This window comes from Tiliqua scincoides, chromosome 2, assembly GCF_035046505.1.
Source record: "Tiliqua scincoides isolate rTilSci1 chromosome 2, rTilSci1.hap2, whole genome shotgun sequence".
Taxonomy (NCBI): domain Eukaryota; kingdom Metazoa; phylum Chordata; class Lepidosauria; order Squamata; family Scincidae; genus Tiliqua; species Tiliqua scincoides.
Window position 1 is genome coordinate 41,411,640 of NC_089822.1, and position 23,670 is coordinate 41,435,309.

At 40.7% G+C, this 23,670-nt stretch overlaps 1 protein-coding gene across 1 annotated transcript in view; it reads right to left on the bottom strand.

Moving 5' to 3' along the window:
- The window catches only part of MCTP1 (multiple C2 and transmembrane domain containing 1), a 254,641-nt gene that overhangs the window by 108,364 nt on the left and 122,607 nt on the right, over positions 1–23,670 (bottom strand). The window contains exons 14-18 of the mRNA XM_066616140.1: positions 9,619–9,721; positions 5,184–5,286; positions 4,742–4,843; positions 4,293–4,367; positions 2,890–3,009 (exon numbers count right to left, since the gene is read on the bottom strand). Coding sequence (XP_066472237.1) covers positions 2,890–3,009; positions 4,293–4,367; positions 4,742–4,843; positions 5,184–5,286; positions 9,619–9,721 — 503 coding nt within the window. The remainder of the gene's footprint in view (positions 1–2,889; positions 3,010–4,292; positions 4,368–4,741; positions 4,844–5,183; positions 5,287–9,618; positions 9,722–23,670) is intronic.

Below are 23,670 nucleotides of genomic sequence, written 5' to 3' on the forward strand. Positions count from 1 at the left end.
AGTAAAAAGTGACAGCACAGAAAAGAGAGTGCACATAATCTCTTCTTTTTGCCCTATATCCCCTTGCATTCTCCAACAGTCACATGTATGAATGTTTGATTAACAGCAAGAAGAAAACTAAATCAAATATATAACCAGTATATTCTATATTAGTTATATTCTATAACCATTCTAAAAGACAATCCTCACAATTTCTACACACAATATGACTGCCACACATTGTGTACCCATCAAAACATTCTGTAACAACCATTGCATATTCAAATACTATAAAGGTATTACAGAAGGCTTAACTCTAACATGAAGATGAAAACAAAAATAATAATGAACAGGATTTGAGGAAATGGTTTTATAAATGAAAGTTATTTATACTTATTGTATGCTTTTCACAACTGGGAAAAAAATCAATTACACAGAAAGCGCTATGCTATTTAAATCTCAGGTACTCTGGAAAAAACTATGCTCTGAAGTTGTTTGACAACAGTGTAAATGGTTGAGACTGTAAGACAGTGTAAGGGTCGAGACAACTTTTGGGTAGCATAACAACTTAGGATGCTACCCAGGAATTTAGTTCAACTATTGCTTCTGCTGTCAGGAGTTCCCTCAGTGAATGAGGGGAGGTCCTTTTCACACAGGGAAGTCCCAACAGCAGAAGCACTAGTTCAGATGCTTCCCCTTAAAATATGGCCAATTATCATGAAACCTTTCTGAACCAACCTGAAAGCTTTGAAACCTTTCTGAACCAACAATAATTCATTCAAAAAATCATAGCATAAATGACGCTTAATTTTTTAAAAGTTGTCTGTAGAATTACAGCCCAATTCTATCCACACTTTCCTGGCAGTAAGCCCCAATGACAAATGGGACTTACTTCTGAGTAGACATGCATAGGATTGGGCTGTGTGTCATCCTGTTTGCCCTGCCTGGTTGCGTGTGGTTAATCTGTGGAACTCCTTGCCACAGGATGTGGTGATGGCATCTGGCCTGGACGCCTTTAAAAGGGGATTGGATGAGTTTCTGGAGGAAAAATCCATTATGGGTTACAAGCCACGATGTGTATGTGCAACCTCCTGATTTTAGAATGCCATGATGTCAGAATGCCAGATGCAAGGGATCTATGCCATAGGGACTGGCAGATATGCTGGATCCTAGCCCCTGTTCCTGAGCAGTATGGAGCGGCTGCAAGCAGCTCTGCTCTCCTCGAAATTATGCCACCTCGTGAGATGGTGCAAGTCTGAGAAGACCCTTTGGGGCTGTGGTGGCTTAACCAAGGGTAAGGGGAAAGAGTTTCCCCTTACCTCTGACTGCCTGTTCCAGTGCAAGATAGGACTGCGCTGCATGCTGTTTATTACTGAAGCAACGTATTCGTTCTGTTGGGGTTCCCTTATAAAATGGTTGTTCATATATCTTCAAAGCAATGTTACAGATAAAAAATAGCTGTATCTGGTCACTTCTTATTCTGCTCCAGTTACATTTGAATTCAGGAAGTCCCCTGTGAGGGTTCAAATGACATGGTTACATCTCAGACTACTGTTGTTCTTCCCATGCCATTCTTGTAACTGTTCACCAGGGAAAATAGTCCCATAAAAGCAACACCATCATTTCTATACAGCTGGTCTTTAACCAGTGTGGTTCCAAATCACAGTGTAATCCTATTTCTGGGCTGGGCTGGCACTGTAGCCATGGTGTCAGCCAAGGGGATCACAAATGTGCTGTAAAGACATTTGTAACACTGTGCAAGTAGGCAGCTCCAGCACAGTATCAATCGGCCTTACCAGTGGTAGGACTAATTATGCTGTTGAGTGGTGCAAAGGTGGGGGGAGGGTGGTGGGGAGGTGGAATGAGGGTGGATAAGGTACAGGAGGGGGTGGAATTGGCAGAGGCCTCCTCTGCCATATCTTAATCCCATTCACTGGCTGGGCAAGCCTTACACAGGGTTGCTCAGACTTCTGCCAACTAAATAGCTGGTGGACATCTGAGTAGTCCCATAGAGCAGATTGAGACACTACTCGGGCTAAGGGGAAAATATCCTCTTACCCCAAGGAGACCTCCAGCCTGCCCCTGAGCTGCACTGGATACATCAGGGGCCATGCAGCCATGCTGCGCTAGCACAATTTAGGATTAGACTACCCATTTCTGAAACTTGCATTTTCAGGTTAGTAATCCTTTGGTCAGAGCATGCAGTCATTGCCATGTACTCTACATCTTAAAATCAGGCACTGTCATTTTAAACAGACTACTAACTTTCATTTCTTAAAGTGTTTCCCTATGGAAGTGTAACGCTTGACAAAGGTGATAAAAACATTTAGCTGCTAAGGAGCAGGCTAAGAGAGACTTTGGATTAAACTTCTGTAACACTATATAACAAATGATGAGTGAGTTTTGAAAGAACAGCTTAAGAAGTAAGGGAACCCATTTCAGAATTGATGGGATTGATATTTTTGTATATTTAAAAATTTGTCACATAGGTTGGAGTGATTTGGAAGAGACTGGATCACACACATCAAGAGTAACATGAAAGTTCCCATTCACCAACAACGGAACATATAGGAAAGGATTTGGCCTTTGTGTGGTACTTTCTAGATTATGTTCAGAGTCCTTTGATTTTGGAGGTCTCCGTAACACTGGTGCCACACACCAGTTCCAGGAAACTTTGGCTGGTCCAGTGTTAGCCTCTTACTACCAGTACCTTATTGGTTAATGGTTTCCTTCTGTCAGATAAAAAGTTGTGACTCCCAAGCCTATTCCATATTGTGCCTGCATAAACATATCAAATAATTATTTGATTTTGTCTGTTAACAGCTTTGTGAACTTTTTTGTTGAAAAGTGTTATCTAAATACTGTTAATATTAAACATTAACCTCCTGATTAAGGCTTAGAGTACCATACCACAAAAGCAGCAAGACTCCTTGGTGGTGAATCCCAGTCAAAGCAGCTGTTTATATAGTAGGCAGCATTTATGAGAACCATGACACAGCGTTTCATACGGATAAAGTTCCGAAGCAGAAGCTGAAGGAAAAATGTAAATTGTGTTAGCAGTATAGGTATGAAGATCATTGCAACATATTTGAAGAACTGAAAACGCTGTACTGCTTACAGTTACATATTTATGTGTGAAGAGAACAAAGATCAGAAATGACTGTCTAGGTATTTATCAGTAACATCACCACCAACTGCATAAAAACACAGGTTTGTGCAGTAATTCTGTTGTATAGCTTGAAAATAACTGTAAGTATTATGCATTGTTTTGCCTAGGCAACTGAACACAAGGACCTCCTACCAAGCCTCGTTTAACAAATATTTCACACTGTTTTGGTATTAAGATTCAGAGGTTTAATATACCAACTTAGATTTTGAAAACTGAATGTCTGAAGATGGTCTCTTAATCCATTTTAAACACTAAATTGATGACTGGTTTTGAGCAATCAGGAATATTCTCTACAGTTCTAACTAATTCTTATTGACTAATTCTCTCTATGGTAATTTTAGTCATTGCTTTTCCATTTAAGTTGCAATAATGCATGTTTAAGTTGCAATAATGCATGTTTAACTTGCAATACACAAATTAAGAAGTTTCACTTTAAGAAATTATGTGTTATTTCTAATACAGTTAGAACAATTTTTAAAGATCAACATTGAATTAACCCATTAAATTAATCTTTAATTATTAAAAATCTAAACCTAAATAAACCAGTTATGATAGTTGTAGGATTATTTAAAAACATACAGACACACTTCAGATGAAAGTGTTCAGTCACTTTGGACTTTTGGAATAGTTAATAGCTGTTAAAATTAACAGCTATTAAGTAGAAAATGCATGTGAAAAGAAAAAAAAGATCCTTGTCAATCAGCCTTGAAAAATCAAATGAACTATTTTTGTTGCCTCGGTTAAAATTCTAATAAGCACCGCTGAGTTAGAACTAGGAGAACAAAAGGTTGATACATTCCCTAATCCACGACAATATGGGAGTTCCTCCAGGTCAATGTTTGCCACAAAAATTTATGCTAGACTTAGTTTACAGCCACCTGCACAAAAACCTGATACATGGGACATACTGACAACTTTAGCTTGGGTTCCCATTCACACATTTCACAGAGACTGAACTGTGGCAGAAGAGGATATATTAAAATGTATATTCTTGTCTCCTTGAAGTCTCTATCCAAGTTATTTTCCGCAAAGGGTTAAGTGATACATGCTATTCTGTCTGCTAACAATGCTTGACAAGAAATGGTTAGAAGGTTACATGATAGCAAGTCTTATGAAAATACTTAGTTTTTCTCTAACTCTTTACCTGTTTAGAAAGTCTGTTCTCTTCTTCAATGTACTTTTGTTCTTTGGGTATTAATGTTCGCAAGCTGGCTTTCACCTATGCATCAAAACAAATGTCATTTTATATATAAAAAGTGTACTGAATACTTTGTGTGAGAGAGAGTGTTGTGTGTATCCACGCACGTGTATGTGCATGCATGCAAAAAAAACACCACAAAGTCATAACACTGCAAAGTAATGACGTCAAGTCTACAAACTAGAAAAGCAGGCAAAGAAACTCATGCTTGTGTATACGTTTGCAGCAAAGTGAGAAAGTGTGGGTGTCTCAGCCAGTGACAGAAGAGTATTCTGCAGTATACATCAAGGTTTAGAGAAAATGAGGAATGACAGAGATTCCCTACAAATCAGGAACAAAAGCCTTCATGAAACTGAACTCTTTAGCAGTACAAAAAAGCCAAAGTTAAGACTTACAGCATTAAAAATCACATCTATTTCAAGATAGATGACCCCCTTTGTTGGCCCTGTCAGCTGCTTGTTTTTCAAGACGTAGGCTTTCTGTTCACCATTTTGAATCTGCGGGAAAAGGACATGACAGCCGTCTGTCTCGCGGTCTCCACTGAATACACTCCCTCAGTGACCTTTGACCCCCAGCTGCTGAAACTGACAGAGAACCCAAAACAACTGTGGCAATTCTGACAAGTACCTGTTCATTACCAGGACCAAGTCTGTCAGGAAAAATTAACTATCATGGGATTCAACATGGCCGCGAATCGAGTATGTTAAAATTTTTTTACGTTCTTATTACAGACCTTGGTTGAGAAATGACAGAGACAGAGCTGATCCTTTTTCCCCCATGAGCATAAGAAATACAGAGCACTGTATTAAGAAAATAATAACAATGACAAAAACTTACCGACAACAATGGTATGGCCACTTTGCCCAGGAAGTCAGCACTCCGATCTCGATCCTCATCATAAACTGTTACTTCCAGAACTGTGTGAATATCCTTAACATTGCTAGGGAAAGGGTGGGGCAGAAATAGAGGCAAGACAATCATCTAACTGTACCCAAAACAAATGCATTAGAAAGTTACCAAAAAAGGTCAAATGCTCTTCGTATTTTACAAGTATAGCTAAAAAAGGGAAACTGGAAGATGGTATAGGGCAGTGGTTTTCAAACTCTCAGGGAGTCTGAAAACCGCTGTAAGTCCTTGTGAAGGCAGGGGGAGGCAGCAGGGGCGGGGGGGGGAGGCAGCAGCGCGATCCCAGGATCGCACCACTCAGGGGGGCTGCAGGGGCATGGGTACAATTACCTAAGCCTCCTGCAGCCTCCCGGGGTTGCGGGGAACCCTGCGCGAACATCTTCAGGGCTCCCTACAGTTCTGAAAGGGAAAGCGGAGTGATCGCGCTCCACCTCTGCTAAAGCGGAGGTGTACCCAAGCCCCTGCAGCGTACATAAGAACATAAGAACAGCCCCACTGGATCAGGCCATAGGCCCATCTAGTCCAGCTTCCTATATCTCACAGCGGCCCACCAAATGCCCCAGGGAGCACCCCAGATAACAAGAGACCTCATCCTGGTGCCCTCCCTTGCATCTGGCATTCTGACATAACCCATTTCTAAAATCAGGAGGTTGCGCATACACATCATGGCTTGTACCCCATAATGGATTTTTCCTCCATAATGAATTTTTCCTCCAGAAACATGTCCAATCCCCTTTTAAAGGCGTCTAGGCTAGACGCCAGCACCACATCCTGTGGCAAGGAGTTCCACAGACCGACCACACGCTGAGTAAAGAAATATTTTCTTTTGTCTGTCCTAACCCGCCCAACACTCAATTTTAGTGGATGTCCCCTGGTTCTGGTATTATGTGAGAGTGTAAAGAGCATCTCCCTATCTACTCTGTCCATCCCCTGCATAATTTTGTATATCTCAACCATGTCTCCTCTCAGGTGTCTCTTTTCTAGGCTGAAGAGGCCCAAACGCCGTAGCCTTTCCTCATAAGGAAGGTGCCCCAGCCCCGTAATCATCTTAGTCACTCTCTTTTGCACCTTTTCCATTTCCACTATGTCTTTTTTGAGATACCAAAAGCCCCTGCAGCCCCCTAAGTGGCACGATCCTGGGGATTGCACTGCTGCCTCCTCCCTGCCTCCAGGCTGCCCCTGCCCCTAAAGGGGGTAGAGGCCAGGGCCCATAGGGCCCAACGCCCCAGTCTGAAAAGCCCTGGTATAGGGAAATAACAAAATCCAAGAATTCAACCAAGGCATGATATTCCCAACCAAGTTATTTTAAGCCCCATGTTTGGTGTTATATGTGCCAAATATTGCATCCCATGATCAGGCCTTTTGTTAAAACATATCTGCTCATTTAAAGTGTTCCACAAGACATGCCAATAAATGTGTACTCAGAGAAAGGAAAAAAGGTCTTCAAAAGCTCAATACATCAAAGAGCTTTTAATAGATATGACTAGTTCCTTAGTAGTTATAGTTATAGGGTCCCCAAATCGCTGCAGGTTCCATATTTTGAAGCAGTTCAGAGGTTTGCAGAGTTCTTTCACTTCTTCCACTCCCTAAATTGTTGGGAAGTTTTAGTTTTTTTGGACTTCTGCTGTATGTCATCATGCCCAGCAAGAAGTACAGAACTGCACTGCATTCAGAAGCCACTGCTATTTTACTGCAAAAAGAATTCATGCCAGCACTGTCTGTTCTAGTGGCTGTCTGCTGGTATTCCTTGGCATCTTTTTAGATTGTGAGTCCTTTTGGTACAGGGAGCCATTTAGTTATATGATTTTTCTCTGTAAACCACTTTGTGAACTTTTAGTTGAAAAGTGGTATATAAATACTGTTGTTGTTATTGTTATTATTGTTAGTATAATAATAATAATAATAATAATAATAATAATAATAATAATAATAATAATAACTTTTTCCAAGTAATTAGACTAGATCCCCTTACAGATGGAGCCTATTTATCCATGGGTTTTGCATCCGTGTATCTGGCTTAACATGGGTCCCCTGGACCTATGTTGAGCCAGACTTGGCTCCATTTGAACCCTCTGAAGGGGACAGGAGCTGTGCTCTGGTCCCCTCCAGTTGGCTTTCTGAAGACCTCTGGAAAGCTCAAGGGCTTTCCCCACCTGAGGGATTGCCCAGCCCTCTTAAAACCTTTCAAAAAAGCATCAAAAATCACTTATGGTTTTTGTCCAGAAACCGAAAGTAGCATTTTTTCAAGCTATAGGGCCATTCTGAATCCCATAGAAGCCATGGGCGGATGCACGCAGCTTCTGCAGGCTTCAGAAAGCCCTCTGCTCCGGTCCCCCTTCAAAGGGCTTAAGGGGCTGAAAACCAGAGATTTCCTTATCCATGATTTTTGGTATCCACAGGGGGTTCAAGAATGAATCCCCCACAGATACCAAGGTACCACCTGTACATGTTTTCTGGATGAGAAATGCAACATAAATTTGGAACACATGGGGGGGGGGAAGGACTGAAGGTATAAGCCAATGAAACTAGGGCAATTGTATATCTGCTACAGGAATTGCTGCTCTCAAGGTATTACGCACAAGTTATTTTTATGACAATGAATGAAATACTGGATGATGACTGCTGTCTCTCTCAACAGTAAACATAACATCGAGTGCTTGCTCAACAATCACTGAGAGAAAACAGGTGAGTAGCACAATTGTTGGAATTTTCTTTTGCCTAGTGTTCCTTCAGTTTAGCCAAAGCAAAATAAATTTTGGGTTTTTATAGGTCTTATCACTTACATGGAGAATATTGAGTTTGTAAAGCAAATCATGCAAAAATTTAGAAACAGGAAAACAAACAAAACTAGAAATTGTAACTAAAAATGTTTGGTGGATAGTGAAGTAGCAAGGAAATCAGAAGCAAATTTCCTTCCTCTTAGTGCTGTATTACAATTAAAGGACACCACGGATAGCAACAAGATGAAACTATTTTTAATGAACTGGGATGAGCAGCAGTGCAAACCTATGCAAGTTTAATGGACTTCAGCTCCACTATGTGTCTGTAGTAAATGTGTTTAAGAACACAGTTCAAGTGTGTCAAAACCTGATTGCTACTAACGATTTCTATTTCTAATTCTGTACAGTTATTCCAAAGAAAGTGCCCAACATGGGTTTTTAATCCAACAGACCACATACTTTCAAATTCAGTACACTATAGAGAAGATAACATTAAAGCCAAAGAAGAAATATGAGGAAGATATTCCACAAGAATGTGCCTCTTTTATAAAATAGTTCTCTATAGGTGACAACCCTGTCATCTCTGTTTGTACAATGATACACTTAATGAAAAGGATGTATGCCAAATGACCTATAGTTCAATGGAACATGTAGCCCACACCTCTGCCACCAGGCAGATCGTACCACTGAGCTGTGGCTTTCCCCTACAATTTACACAGGTCTTCATTTGTGGGTGGGGGGAGACATCACTAACCCAGTGCTCATTAAGAAAAAGAAGCCAGTAGTTCTCAATCTATTTGAACAGAAGAACTCAAAAGCAGTACAAACAAAAGGCTAAATTTTTCTTGTTTGGATATACATACACAAGCTTAAAGACTGTAAAAAATTATAAAAAGTTGGGCCAAATGGCCATGAAATGCAAGAATACAATTCTATTCAACATTCAAACAAACATACCCAACAGCTGTGATAATGCAATCTTATCTTAGCTATCACTTGCCTTGAAAAATCTATGGTTTTTAAAGCATTAAATAAGCAGACAGAAAAAAAGCAAAACATACACAAACCATAGCATCTTTCTACTTATATCTTCAGTTCCTTCTGAGTTATCCCATTTACCTTATTGAATCCTTTTCAGAAAATTTCAAGTGTGATGTAAGATCCAATGGAACCCAACCTTAAAAATAAAGAAATATTGCAAAAAAGCATTTGGAAATCCCTTCCTTATGCTTCAATGGTGCCTGATTGGTTTATGAAGAAAGAACCAAAAAGCTATTTTCAGGTTTATAGAAATAGGTGCCTTTACCTATAAAAATCAGGTGAATCAAATCATATTAGACACTTGCTTCAGCAGCCTGAGGGGTAGTCAGGCTTGGGTTGAATTGCCAGATATATATCTTAAATGTATGAAACAGCAGTTTGAAAGTCCACAGTCCCGATGTAGTAGCTGAAAAACAGTTATCAACACTACCTTCCAAGTGAAATTTGGAGTTACTTACTTGAAAGACCATGTATTTTCTGCTACCAGAATGCCTACTTTATACTTGTGAATTCCAATGGAAGCATTTTATCTCTATCATGATAGATTTGAAAGGGCAAGCCAGGCTTACAAGTAGAAAAGTAAGACACAATACATTAAGACTTACAACGTGAAGATTTTGTTCCATTCAGGGTTAAGGTTCTTGTATACTGTGTGCGTCAACAGTCTATCATTGTTCAACTCCACTACACAAAAGGGGTCACTTTTACCTGAGAAAAGACCATTTCAGATATTCATAAATACTTAGTCATATGTAATTTCCTGTGCATCCTACACATATTGCACAAATGTCATAAAAACAGGGAGCTCAGTTCAACCTCTTTTCTCACTAATACAGGATTCTATAACCTCAACTACTGATCCAGTAGTTTTTGATGGCTAGAAAATTTGACAGAAGATATTAAATCAAGGAGATAGCCTGAAAAATAAAATTAAAAAAAAATTGAAAATGAGCTCTCAAAAATCCGCTACTCAAACAGCTGAGGCAGAAAAGTTCTCGTGGAAATTAAGTATGGATCTGCAAAGTAAACAAGAAGATATATTAACTTGTCCATTTTTTTTAACTATAAACACTGTTCTTGGGAGCTTACATTTCTTAATTTACATTTCTGCAATTATTGCTTTTAATGAGATTTATGTTGCAGTCTTAACAATATTTACTAGGGAGCCAATTGTCTTGAACTCAGTGGTATTAATTTCTGAGTAAACATATGAAACAGCCTTATACTGAACCAGACCATTGGTCAATCTAGCTCAACAAAGACTAAATGTCCAGGATTCAAAAGCTCTCAAGAGTTTCAGACAGGACTGTTTTTCACCCCTTCTTGAAGATGACAGCATCTGAATCTGAAATTTTCTGAACGTCAGGCAGCAATTCTACCACCAATTTAAGTTTTATGAGTTTTTATTTGTTTAAAAGATTTATATATCACCTTTGTTATGTTCAAGAAAATGTAAAAAAATAAAAATACTACAATAAAAACAAAAAACGTATAGATAAAATTTAAAAACACAAAAGTAAACAATATGGATAAACACAGCAACAGCATAAAACAATGGCATAAAAGCAGTGACCAAAGAGTAAAAGGGTTCCTAGGCTCCTCCTCTCTCCTCAAAGGCTAACTGAAATAACTGAGTTTTTAGAACCCTCCAGAAACTGTGTAATGGGGGAGCTGTTTGTCAAGTCTTCAGGTAACTGGTTCCTGAAACGTGGTGCCACAACAGAGGAGGCCCTGCCATCATCCCCTTGCCACCACCCCTTTGGCTTCAGATGGAAGCAGTATCTTAAGCAGGACCCTATCCAATGGTTGGAGGGGGCGTGAAGAATTTTATGGGAGAAGGCGGTCTTTGAGGTATTCTGGATCTATGCCATAAAGGACTTTAACCCATTTCTGCCCAGCCCACAGATTTAAATATTTGATTCCTTTTACATATATGAAATGTTCGGCAAAAAATGGCTTAAAGTCATCAACATCTTGAATTGGTGAATTTTGCTACAACACGACACTGAATCTTCATACATGCAAAATCAGACAGACTTTGCGAGATGCGCGTAATGTTTATGTAATGTTGAACTTATGTTAAAGAAACTTGTCATATTTTAAAACAATTTGAATATAACAAATGCCCACATAAGTCAAGACAGCTTTACCACATGAGACGTATCAGAATCAATTAAAACTGAAGTAAACCTGTGCAACTGATCTAATATTGATAGTAAAATGAAAGCCCCAGATGGATCTTGTTGCAATCTAGTAAAATCTAGTACATGGGCAATTGTATTTCACAATAATTTCAATATTATTGTAATGTAATGTCATGTATTACATGAACCCATGGATTCAGCAGTTCAAAGAGGCCACATTAATGATATCAGTAAGGCATGTAATTTGTTTCATACCTTACACAAATGACAATTAAATCAATATTTAGACAAAGCTGTCCAAGAGTCACAGATTCCAAACTACAATATTGATTCAGACGCCATCATAGGTTAATGTGCATATTATTAACTTTAATGGTCAAATATAATTGTTTTAAACATACTGAATTAAGTTCACAGTAAATGTTTGCACTTTGCAAAAAAGTTAAATATAATTTAGTCCTGACATGAAGAATGAATTCATTAAGCCATCTGTGACATATACGCAGTGTTGAAAGGATAATATCACAAGTATAAATGCAGGAATTCCACTATGATACTTCGCTTCAAGAGGGAAAAGGAGAGTTTACAAAGGAGGAGTTACAAAAAAATAAAAATTGTACTACTGCGTGAGAAGCCATGTCACATGAATGGCTTGCAATAAGCCTCCACATTGAGCAATCACACAGGCAAATGCATGTGTGAATGAAGCCACAGTTCAACTTTTCCCCATTACAGGTTTGAGTCTCATTATTCATGAGGGTTCCATTCTCAGAACACATGTGGATGGCAAAAATCGAACTAAAGCAAATCCATTTAAAAAACAATGTCCTTTTGCTCAGCGATTTAAAAACAGCCCTGCTGACCTTTGTAATGCACACAGAGGCAATCAGTCTCTCTCCAGGCGTGGAGGTGATAATGACTTGCATTCTTTCAGGTGCTGGGGGAGAGGGTTCTAAGTGCCTGGAGAGAGAATGATTGATGGATTGTCAGATGACTGCCCTCTCTTGCATTAAGGAGGCTATTGATAAATGATGGTTTTCCTTTAATTTAAAGGGCCCTTCTCATTGTGTTGAGATAGAAAAATCCATGGATAATTAGATTATACCTGTAATCACTTGTATGACTGTCTCTCTACAACAGTAAGAAAAGTAGTTTTTTTAAACTGTGGTTTTAAAGGGATGCATTTTTCCCCTTCTCCAGGGATCAGCACATTCCTTCTCATTTGCAGTGGCCATTCGTGTTGAGTCACATTTGTGTATAAAAAATCAGTATATAACAAGGCTGAACCTGTATTTCCATGCTAGTGTCCACTAACATTTAAAAAAAGCCCTCAATAATCATCTTCTGGTGGTACGGCCCATCTACCTGGCAAATAACATTTCTTTACAGTCATGTCTTGAAACTTTATACCATAGTCTCTGCATCCTTTTTATAACACGCTTCGTAAGTTAGTAAAGAACAGCCCATCCCCCGTGTGCACATTGCATGCACTGTGTGTCAAGAATAATCCCTGTTTATTACCATCACCTGTGAGTCTCTTTTTTGACTAATATCATTTTCGGTGTAATAAAAGCACTCTTTTTAATTAAAAATTGCTGCATCCTACTTGTTGGAACTCTGTTGGAATTTTAGTAAATGGAGTGTTGTCCATGCGTTATTTTCTTCATAAGTTAACAAAAAGTAAACATTGATATCAAGCAACAAGAAGAATTTTGATTCAACATAATTTAAGCAAGTGGTTCCCAAACTAGTGGGTTACAACCCACCAACCAGGGAAGCACTTGCCCCTGACTCCTTAAAGGGACACAGGGATGACAGCAACATGATTCCCCAGGACCATGCCGATGTCAGGGACAAAAGGTTACATTTTGCTTGCAGAAGCATTATCCGTTGGCCTCTGGGGGGAGCCCTGCAGATGCCTCTACAGCAGGGGTCTCCAAACCCCAACCCGGGGGCGAGATGTGGCCCGCGGCGAGCCTCTATCCTGCCCACGGCCAGCCTCTGTTCCCCTAGAGCTTCTGGCGCAGTTGACCAAACACAACCAGAGTTGTGCTTGTGGGGTGGGGGAATGGGGGTCCATTTAAGTGTGTGCTTTATTTCTTGGGCTGTGTTTGTTCTTTGAGAAATCCTGGACATTTCAGCCCATTCATTTATTCATTCATCAAAGTTCCATCTCTAATGTGTTTATTTAAATTTTATATTTAAACACTGTTCTAGATATTTCATGCGGCCCTTCAGCCAAAAAATTTAGAGACCCCTGCTCTACAGCGCTCCCCAAGCCTCTAAAAAGCTATAAATTGTGATTGGAAACCACTTCCAAAAGAGGCTAGTGTTTGCAGAGTGGTTTGTTGGGGTTAATTAGCATGCCATACTGTGAAATTGGTCACTGCAGGCTAGCTGGTCAGTTGCCTCAAACCTGAAGTTTAAATAAAGTGACCAATTTTATCTATACATCTATCTTGTGCCATTATTCTAAGAGAGGGGATGTTTTCTGCCTTTTAGGCCTGCAGCTATGCCTGCTGACAGTATACAACCATTAGAATTGATAGAAGTTCTTTAAAAATGATTAAAACTTATTTTTTGAATAAAAGCACATATCACTACTTTCAGCAATTTTTATTTTTGGATAACACCAAAATCCCTGAAAAAAATAAAAATTTAAACTGCCTCTAGTTATAGCTTTTATATTTTAATCTGCTTTTGTACATTTTCTCAATTTTTAATTGTTTTTAATGGGTTTATTGAGATATTTTTATCTTCTGCATGTTTTATTTATCTTGTACACCACTTTGAATACCAGAAAAGCAGTATATAGATCAAATCAATCAATAGTTCATATTTGACAACACACTGCTGTACTACTCTGTCTGTATGCATTTATGCTATCCATCTTTACTATGGTATACATATAGCTGCCTTGTACCTGAAGGGCCAAGGCTCAATGGCAGAACACGTTGTATACAGAAGCTCTAAATCCCTGGCACATCCAGGAATATTTCTGTCTGAAACCCTGGAGAGCCACTGCCAGTACCTGTTGACAATACAGGAGTGGTCCCTTATCCATGGGATTCCGTTCTGGAACAGATACCTAAAACTGCGGATACTAGTGAACACCTGTTCCCGCGCTCCTGTGGAGCTGCCCTCCCAGGAGGCGAGGAAAACTCCATTCCCCTCGCCTCCGGAGGAGCCTCTAAGCTCAGTAAAGGCCAAGGATGTCGGTCCCTGGACTCTGCCGAGCTCAGACTGAGCTCTACAGCTAAGAAAATGCAACTTCAGGTTTTTCTGTGAAACTGAGAGTGACTTTTTAATGTCTTATTAGGGGGTGTGCATGCTGGGGAGGGTCCCAGATTTGATCCACAGATAAATGAATCTGCAGATATGGCGCCCCCTGTACTGACTGAGACAGACCAATCGTCTGAAACAGTATAAGGCAGCTTCCTATGAACCTGCTGAGTTAGATCATTCCTCCAAAAAGACCCATATCATGGGCAGCCCCATCCTAACCCCTGCTAGAACAAGCAGGATGGCTGCTGCTCAGCTTGGGGTAAGGAGAATTTATTTCTCTTACCCTGGGTAATGCAGCAGCAGTCCCAAAGTGGCCACTCAGATCTGCGCTACCTAAAGAGGAGGGGCAGATCTGACGAGCCCAGCGCTGTGCCAGGTCACCCAGGAGTGGGATAAGGATCCAGCCTAGCTGCTGGATCCTTGCCCCCCCACACCCCCCATCCCAGGCTGCCCACAGACTCAGTCACCTGCCCTGGCACGCGTCCCCCCCGACTCCTGCACCGGCCTGACTCGGCTGGTGCAAACTCATCCCACCCCAGTGCAATGGCACTGGATTTGGCCTCCCAGTTGCTGAAGTGGCGCAAATTTTCTTTACGGCACTTTTGCGACACCTCCAAGTCAGCGGAAGGGACTTACGATAGCCCAAGAGCAACTGAGGATTGCACCCCTCCTCTCAATAGTGGGTTTCCAAGATCCTTCCCATCCCTAGTACCTTGTATATTTTTAATGGCATCTTCTGTGTGAAGCCCATCAACCACCACTCAGCTTTCCAAAGGATTCCTACTATCCTATTCCAGGTAGTTCTTTATATACTAAATACTATAAAACTATCATTTTTGTAACCAATGGGACACACATAATTCAGTCAACTCATTTTCAAAAGTCCACATAACACAGACACTGGTTAGGGATACTACCAGTGCTGCTATATTCAGAACATTACATTAATCTTATGTCTGCTGCCTCATTCTAGAACTGTAATACTAAATAGATCCATCTCACAGAAATTGAAATTTCTTTCCAATGCCAACAGTACCATCATTTGCCATCTCTTTTGTAAATCGGCCTTAGCCTTAAATCCAATGCTGATCTAGTAATACAAAGTAATTTTCTATGTCATGCTGTGGTCAGAATACACATATAAAGCATTCCATTATAGGACAAACAAATCAGGACAAATTCATTATTTAATTTTTACAAGGATCATTTTGATTCATTATTGCAAGGGATTTGATTTGAGATGTTTGAAAAAAATTACACACCTCCATTCTGCCCGAATCTTGCAACACACACACACACACACACACACACACACACACACACACACACACACACACCATAGCAGTGTAACTTCCTAAAGAAGCAAAAGACAGAAAATTAAGATTACTTTTGCTAGCGAATTCAGGCTTGGTCCAAGTTAGGAAGGCACAAAAGCTAAAATGTTGTAAAGATTGCTAAAATTTCCTGGCAAAGAAAAATGATTCATGTGCTTCATGTCTATAGCATGTGCTTCAAAGCAATTTTGTGCAAATACTTCATGACAATCTGTATATTGTTTGAAAATTGATCTGGATGTAGAAAACCAGCTATTGAAAGATGTCCATACAAATTTAATAGGCTAGATTCTAAGGCATGCAACTGAAACTCAGTCTGCACAACACTGTTTTTTCACCCTTCCTCCCTGCTAGAACTATTCATGTCCCTTGAAAACCCACTCTTGCACCAGGTGTTCTTACTTTCTGAAGTATACTAGACATATATTGGAGCAGGGTTATCCCTTCAGTGGCACCAACCCTCTGGAATATTCTTTTCTCCCCCAGAAACCTATTTGGCTCCTATACATCTTTTAGGTACCATGTCAAGACCACCTATTTCTCTGAGTTTTGGGGGTAAGAGCAATGGGTTGGTTGCAGTGGTTTTGTAGGGTTTGGGGGGGGCAGGGGTCAGTTGATTGATATCTCTGTGGCCTGTTTTGCACATATGGTACAGGGCCTCCCGCATTATCCACGAAGTTCTATTCTAGAAACCGCTCGTGGATAAGGAAACCCTCAGATATTGAAATCCATGGGTTTTGGGGCCCTGTAAACCTCTGGAGGCGAGGGGAGGTATGCTTCTTTGTGCTGACTGGGACTTATAATCTGCACAAAGCAATCAGCTGCAGCAGTGCTGGCTATGTCTGCTGCCCCTTCCTCCTCCTGGAGGAGGAGGGGGCTCCTTAGCAGCAGTGAAAAGTCCCAATTGGGACAAAGAAAGCTTCTTTGCACTCCCACTGGATGAATGCACATGTTCCACATGTGTCATAAGTTCGCCATCACTGCTCTATTGGTAAAGCTGATAGCAATTTCTAAGAAAGTTGATGTGCCAAAAAATAGAAAATAGGTGGACTTAGAGCTGTAACTTGATGCTGAGCGCAATCACAATTTCAGCTATATTTCCCATCCCTGCATTCATTTGTTTTACCCATGTTTCTTTATAAAGTGGGACCTCGGCATTTGTGGATTTGACTCACCACGTATATGCTGGGGACCCAGTTTACATGCCCTTTTAAATTTAAAAAAGTGCAAAAATTGAGTTTCCTAGCTTTGTGAGGCAAAACCACACCATTTTCAAGCTAAAAATAGCTCTAAAGACCTTCTTTCCAGGTCTCCCAACATTGCCCCAGAATACATATATATCTATACATCGGTATAAAGCTTTACCACATTCAGCCACTTGATGAGGCTGAATATAATGTAACATAATGGAATATAGTAACTCCATTACATTACATTCAGCCCCATCTAGAATCTAGATGGAGCTGAATGTAATGCATTTATTTTTTATTTAAAAGATTTCTACCCCACTTTTCTCTGCAGAAAGCAGATGCCCAAGGCAGCTTACAATTTATAGAGTTAAAAATAAAAATACAATAAACAATAGAGTAAAAAAAATAGAAAATACAATACTACAATAGGAAAAGAAAAGGAATACAATGGGGAAACATCAACTGGAAGAGGGCAAAAATATTCAAGAAACTGCTATACAGGCACAGGAGGCAGACATCCCAAAAGCAAAATGAAACAAAAATGTTTTGAACTCTTGCCAAAATGCCATGAGAGAGGGGGCAGATCTTAATTCCCCCAGAAGGGAATTTCATAACTGTGACACCACTATTGAGAAGGTTTGCCCCTGTGCAGCCATCCCCCTAACTTGGGAGAAAGGCAGCACTTGCAGGAAAGCCCCCTCAGAGAACCTAAGAGGGTTGGTTGGAACATATGGGAGAAGGCAGTCCCTCATATAAAGAAGGTCTTTAGAGCTATTTTTGGCCTGAGAGGCTACAAAGTAGTGTGGTTTTGCCACGTGAAGGTGGAAAACACTTTTTTTTAAAACTGAAAAGGACATTTAAACCGGGTCCCTTGTATCCATGGACTGTGGTATCTGCAAGGGGTTCCAGAACGGATATTCTGATACCAAGGTCCCACTATATATGAAATGATTAATAGACTTTTTTTAAGCTCTAAAAGTAAAATTTTATAAACAGATGTACACACTTTGCTCTGCAGTAAAAAGAATGAGAACCTGTTAAACTTAGTAAGGGGTTCTCAAACTTTGTTATTACAACCCTAGTAAAATATGTAAGATTATGCATCTCCCCCTCTATTACAGCTAGTTGTGCCCCCAACTTTGAGAATCCCTTAGGTAAGACCATTGGTCTTTCTAGCTCAGTATTGTCTACACTTATTGGCAGTAGCTAGTTGGGGTTTCAGACAGGAGTCTTCCCCAACCCTACCTGGAGATTCCAGGGATTGAACCTATTTCTTCTGAGCGTTGTGACTTGCCCCCCAGCTGCTTGAGGGTTGCAACTCATGCACTGAAAACCCCTGGCATAAGGGTTAACATCATAGTTGAGCCCTTCTGAATCCAAGACTTGGATTCTGCTATAGTGTATTTACTACACCACAGTTTCTTACACTGAAATCTTCCCTATGGCTTCTTTTATTTAACTATGAACTGCAAGAAATGGTGCGATAGCTTCCTGCACTCCTATCAGCACTCAAATTCTTAAAAAAAGGAAATACCTACTGTGATGACTAATTTGAAGATGATCAACCAACTTTTTCTTCACTACAGGTTTACCATCCTCTGAACTTGATATCTGCTTTCCACAGTTTAAATGTGCATACACCAGCACATGAGAACCTGATTTTCCCCACACAAATTCTGATAGCTTGCACTTGGTGCAATTATAGACTAGTAGATCAAGAACGGCTTGAAGTGCTAGCTAGTAGCCCCTCTCATCCATTGCACAACCAGTTGCTTTGGTCTCTTATTTTCAGCTTCTGCCAACAGGACTCTGTGTCCTGTGCTGAGAAAGGGGAAAGAGAGAGCTACCAACTCCCACCATGCAGGGGAGAGTCATGTTTTCTGAAATATATACAATATGCATATTGCCAGGATGCAATATGGAAGTATTTGGAACTAAGGCCTGTTAGCAGATAATGGGAGTTGGAATTCAAAGACTGAATGGAGCAGGGGTTTTGAGTCTCTAGGGTCTCAGTGATTCCCTGGTGCCAGCATGTGGCACCAGCTAGGACAACAAATAAAACAACCTTTTACTTTGCAGCCTAGATTGAAGCTCTGTGGTGGTGGTGGGGGAATGACGACTCCATCCACCAAATTAATGACCTTTGCATCTTATCCATACTGTTCCTGAAAAACAGCCCCTTGTACTAAAATCAAAATTTGCCTGGATATTTACTCAGCCTGCTTTAGGTCTCTTTTTCCTTGTATAATCCTAGCTCCATGTTGGTTGGTTGGGAAAATATAGGGTGCAGTATCAGATATGATACTGATGTTTTAAGACAATCCTTGGTGTCAGACAAACAAAGGCTAAGGCAAGTACAGTACATCAAGTCCTCAGTTAAAGTTGCTGATAGGTTCTTGGAGACTGCAACGTGAAGCTAAACAATCTGCAACAAAACCAATTTTACTGTAGGCTAATTGATATATGGAAACAAGAGTTAAGTTCCTACAGCATATTTCAGGTCACAAAAGCAACACCAAACTTTTAAAAAAAGACCCAAAACACTTCCAATATTAAACAGTGAAACAAACGTTAACTTTCTGGGTCAGAGAAAACCCACTCAGACACGGGGAGAACGTGCAAACTCCACAAAGACAGTGGCCCTGGCTGGGAACAGATTTTTTTTCCTCATCAAGTTTATGACAAAATGACTTTGAACAAAACAACTTTAAGTGATTTGCTGTATCTGTTGCAATGTTTTCAAGTCGGGAGAGACTGAAGGCAGCATGCAAGGGGCACCCCCCCCCCCAAAAAAAATCATATACTAGGGCTTAAAACGTGCCATGAGGCAAAGCAGGGCAAAGGAGAAACCTTCTGAATATTTAACTGGATAAACAATACTGCAAACCCATAACCAAGCATTGCTTTTGCGCATAAAGACCTGGTTGGCTGACTCTCTCCAATCTAATGTCAAAAACCAGCAGACCAATGTCAAATACAATCCCACTGGAATATATGGGGTGCTTAATATGCTGGCAGCCATTTGCATGGTACCAGTATGTATGACCCTTCTCAACCCACAGCCATAGAGACATGGAAACTTCCATGTGGCAAGCCATTCCATATTCTACACTTGGGCATAGGTTGATGTGAATAATTTTCAGAGGAATCCTGTTTTCAGCAACATCTCTGCTGACTCTTTCAAGGGTATGCTGGGTCCAAGATGCTGTCTTCATCTAAGCAACTTCACAGCTGTTTTTCTGCTTCATTCTCATGGCTTCCTGCTACCATACCAATCACTTTCAAAGCTATTTTTTCCCCCTATGCTGACCTATCAACCCGTTCTTGAATCCCCCTTTTGCTAGTCTTGCCAACATGCTCTTCAGGAAATTGTACCAATGTTGCAAGTAGAACAGAGAAGACAGAACTCTTAACCTTTTCACTTAACAGATCTCTCAATAAGCTATTTTATCACTGCTGAAAATACTGTTGATTCACCCTCCTTCTCAACACAATCTTGGATTCATCTTTGACCTCTCCTCTACCAAACCCAATGTGCATCGCCATTTCTTTATCCTCAAGATCTTCAGTCTTCTGCCTTCTGACAAAGCATCTCAAGAGATAAATTTGAGAAGCTAGTTAGAGAAGGTATTTGTTACTGGCATTTAGAGAATGGACAATACGCAAGCTTTGTGCGTTGGCAGAGCAGCAATTTTTTGTTTCTGTGTTAAATGTCAAGTGTCCATATTTATCATCAATCATCTCTTTTAAGTAACCATATTTTAGAATCCCATTTTCTTTTTTTGAAGTTGGTTTTTAGTTCTCATTGTTCTGTTGAAAAATCCTCATGGCATCCGGCATGTGGCACAAGGAGGATTTTTTTCTTGTGCTGCTAATTAGCATGCTGGCTGACTAAAGGTCTTTCTGCAAACCTTATTAGATCTTCTCTTGCCTCTTTAGCCATTGTCCTATGGAAGCAAATTTAAGTATTGAGGTTCATTATCTTATGTTTACTTATTTAACATAATTTTGGGTGGAAGGAAGAAGGCCAAAAGATCACACGCAAACTTATGTGGCATATTTTTCTGAAGTGTGCTATTGTTGGGACTTGTAACACCTAATTCCAAGCTACAGTAGTTGCATTACAAAGATAGATGGAAAGTAACTACTTAGAGCTTCTAGAAGCAATAAAATAGAGATAAGAAATTAGATGGGTGAGTTGCAGAGTGAGAGAGGAATACTAGGTGGCTAAGTTAAGTGACTGTGGGTGTGAAAGGCTGCATATACATAAAATTAAGAAGAGAATGAAGAGCCACTAGAAAGAGAGAGTGGTTAACTAACCAATAGCAAGAAGTATAGGAAAGGAAAGGGTATAAAGTTGAAGTCTCTGTATCTGTGGGAGATTCATTCCTAGACCAACTGGGAGATGCTGAAATCCACGGATAATGAAATCCATGGGTTCCAACTTATAGGGGCTCCAAACACAACCGGATTATCAATCCAGTTATGTCTGGAGCCCTTTCGAGGCAGGCCACATGTGGCCTCTATCTATGGGCCTCAGAATAGCCCAAAAGCCTTGGAAGGCCACTTCTGGTTTTGGCAATAAAATAATAAATATTTTCTCTTGTCTGTTCTAACTCTCCCAACACTCAATTTGAGTGGATGTCCCCTGGTTCTGGTGTTATGTGAGAGTGTAAAGAGCATCTCCCTATCCACTCTGTCCATCCCCTGCATAATTTTGTATGTCTCAATCATGTCCCCACTCAGGCGCCTCTTTTCTAGGCTGAAGAGGCCCAAACACCATAGGCTTTCCTCATAAGGCAGGTGCCCCAGCCCAGTACTCATCTTAGTCGCTCTCTTTTGCACCTTTTCCATTTCCGCTATGTCTTTTTTGAGATGCGGCGACCAGAACTGGACACAATACTCCAGGTGCGGCCTTACCATAGATTTGTACAACGGCATTATAATATTAGCCGTTTTGTCCTCATTACCTTTTCTAATGATCCCAAGCATAGAATTGGCCTTCTTCATTGCCACCGCACATTGAGTTGACACTTTCATCGAACTGTCCACCACCACCCCAAGATCTCTCTCCTGATCTGTCACAGACAGCTCAGAACCCATCAGCCTATATGTGAAGTTTTGATTTTTTGCCCCAATGTGCATGACCTTACACTTACTGACATTGAAGCGCATCTGCCATTTTGCTGCCCATTCGGAGAGATCCTTCTGGAGCTTCTCATAATCACTTCTGCTCTTCGCCACTCGGAAAAGTTTGGTGTCGTCTGCAAACTTAGCCACCTCACTGCTCAACCCTGTCTCCAGGTCATTTATGAAGAGGTTGAAAAGCACCGGTCCCAGGACAGATCCTTGGGGCACACCGCTTTTCACCTCTCTCCATTGTGAAAATTGCCCATTGACACCCACGCTCTGTTTCCTGGTCTTCAACCAGTTCTCAATCCATGAGAGGACCTGTCCTCTAATTCCCTGACTGTGGAGCTTTTTCAGTAGCCTTTGGTGAGGGACCATGTCAAACGCCTTCTGAAAGTCCAGATATATAATGTCTACAGGTTCTCCCGCATCCACATGCCTGTTGACCTTTTCAAAGAATTCTATAACGTTCTTATAGGCAAGACTTACCCTTACAGAAACCATGCTGATTCTCCCTCAGCAAGGCCTGTTTGTTTATGTGTTTTGAAATCCTATCTTTGATGAGGCATTCCACCATCTTACCCGGTACAGATGTTAGGCTGACCGGCCTATAGTTTCCCGGGTCCCTCCTCTTTCCCTTTTTAAAGATAGGCGTGACATTTGCTATCCTCCAATCTTCTGACACCATGGCCATTTTGAGGAACAAGTTGGATATCTTAGTCAAGAGATCAGCAACTTCATTCTTCCATTCCTTAATAACTCTTGGGTGGATGCCATCCGGGCCCGGTGACTTATTGATCTTTAATTTATCAATGAAGTCTTTTAACCTCTATCTTACTTAATTCCTTGGTCAGGAGCGGCTGTTTGGGCAGCAGTATCTGCCCGAGGTCTTCTGCCATTAAGACAGATGCAAAGAACTCATTTAATTTCTCTGCCATCTCTAAGTCTCCTTTTATCTCCCCTTTCCCTCCCTCACCATCCAGAGGACCAACTGCTTCTGTGGCGGGTTTCCTGCTTCTAACATATTTGAAGAAGCTTTTATTATTCCCCTTAATGTTGCTGGCCATGCGTTCCTCATAGTCTCGCTTGGCCTCCCGTATCACCTTCTTACATTTCTTTTGCCACAGTTTATGTTCCTTTTTATTCTCCTCATTAGGGCAAGACTTCCATTTATGAAAGGAAGCTTCCTTGCCCTTTACAGCCTCTCTAACTTGGCTTGTTAGCCATGCGGGCACCCTCCTGGATTTAGTGGAATCCTTTTTTCTTTGTGGTATACACCTCTGTTGGGCCTCTATTACTGTTGTTTTAAGCAGCCTCCATGCACTCTGGAGAGATTGGACTTTTTTCACCTTCCCTTTCAACCTCCTTCTAAACAGCCTCCTCATTTGAGGGAAGTCCGCCCGTCAGAAATCAAGAGTTTTTGTGAGAGATTTGCCCGGCATTCTTCCCCCGACGTGCACATCGAAACGGATCGCAGCATGATCACTGTTCCCCAACGGCTCCAGTGTTGAAACACTGTAACATTGTAACATTGACATCTCTAACCAGGTCCTGTGTACTGCACAGGTGTAAAT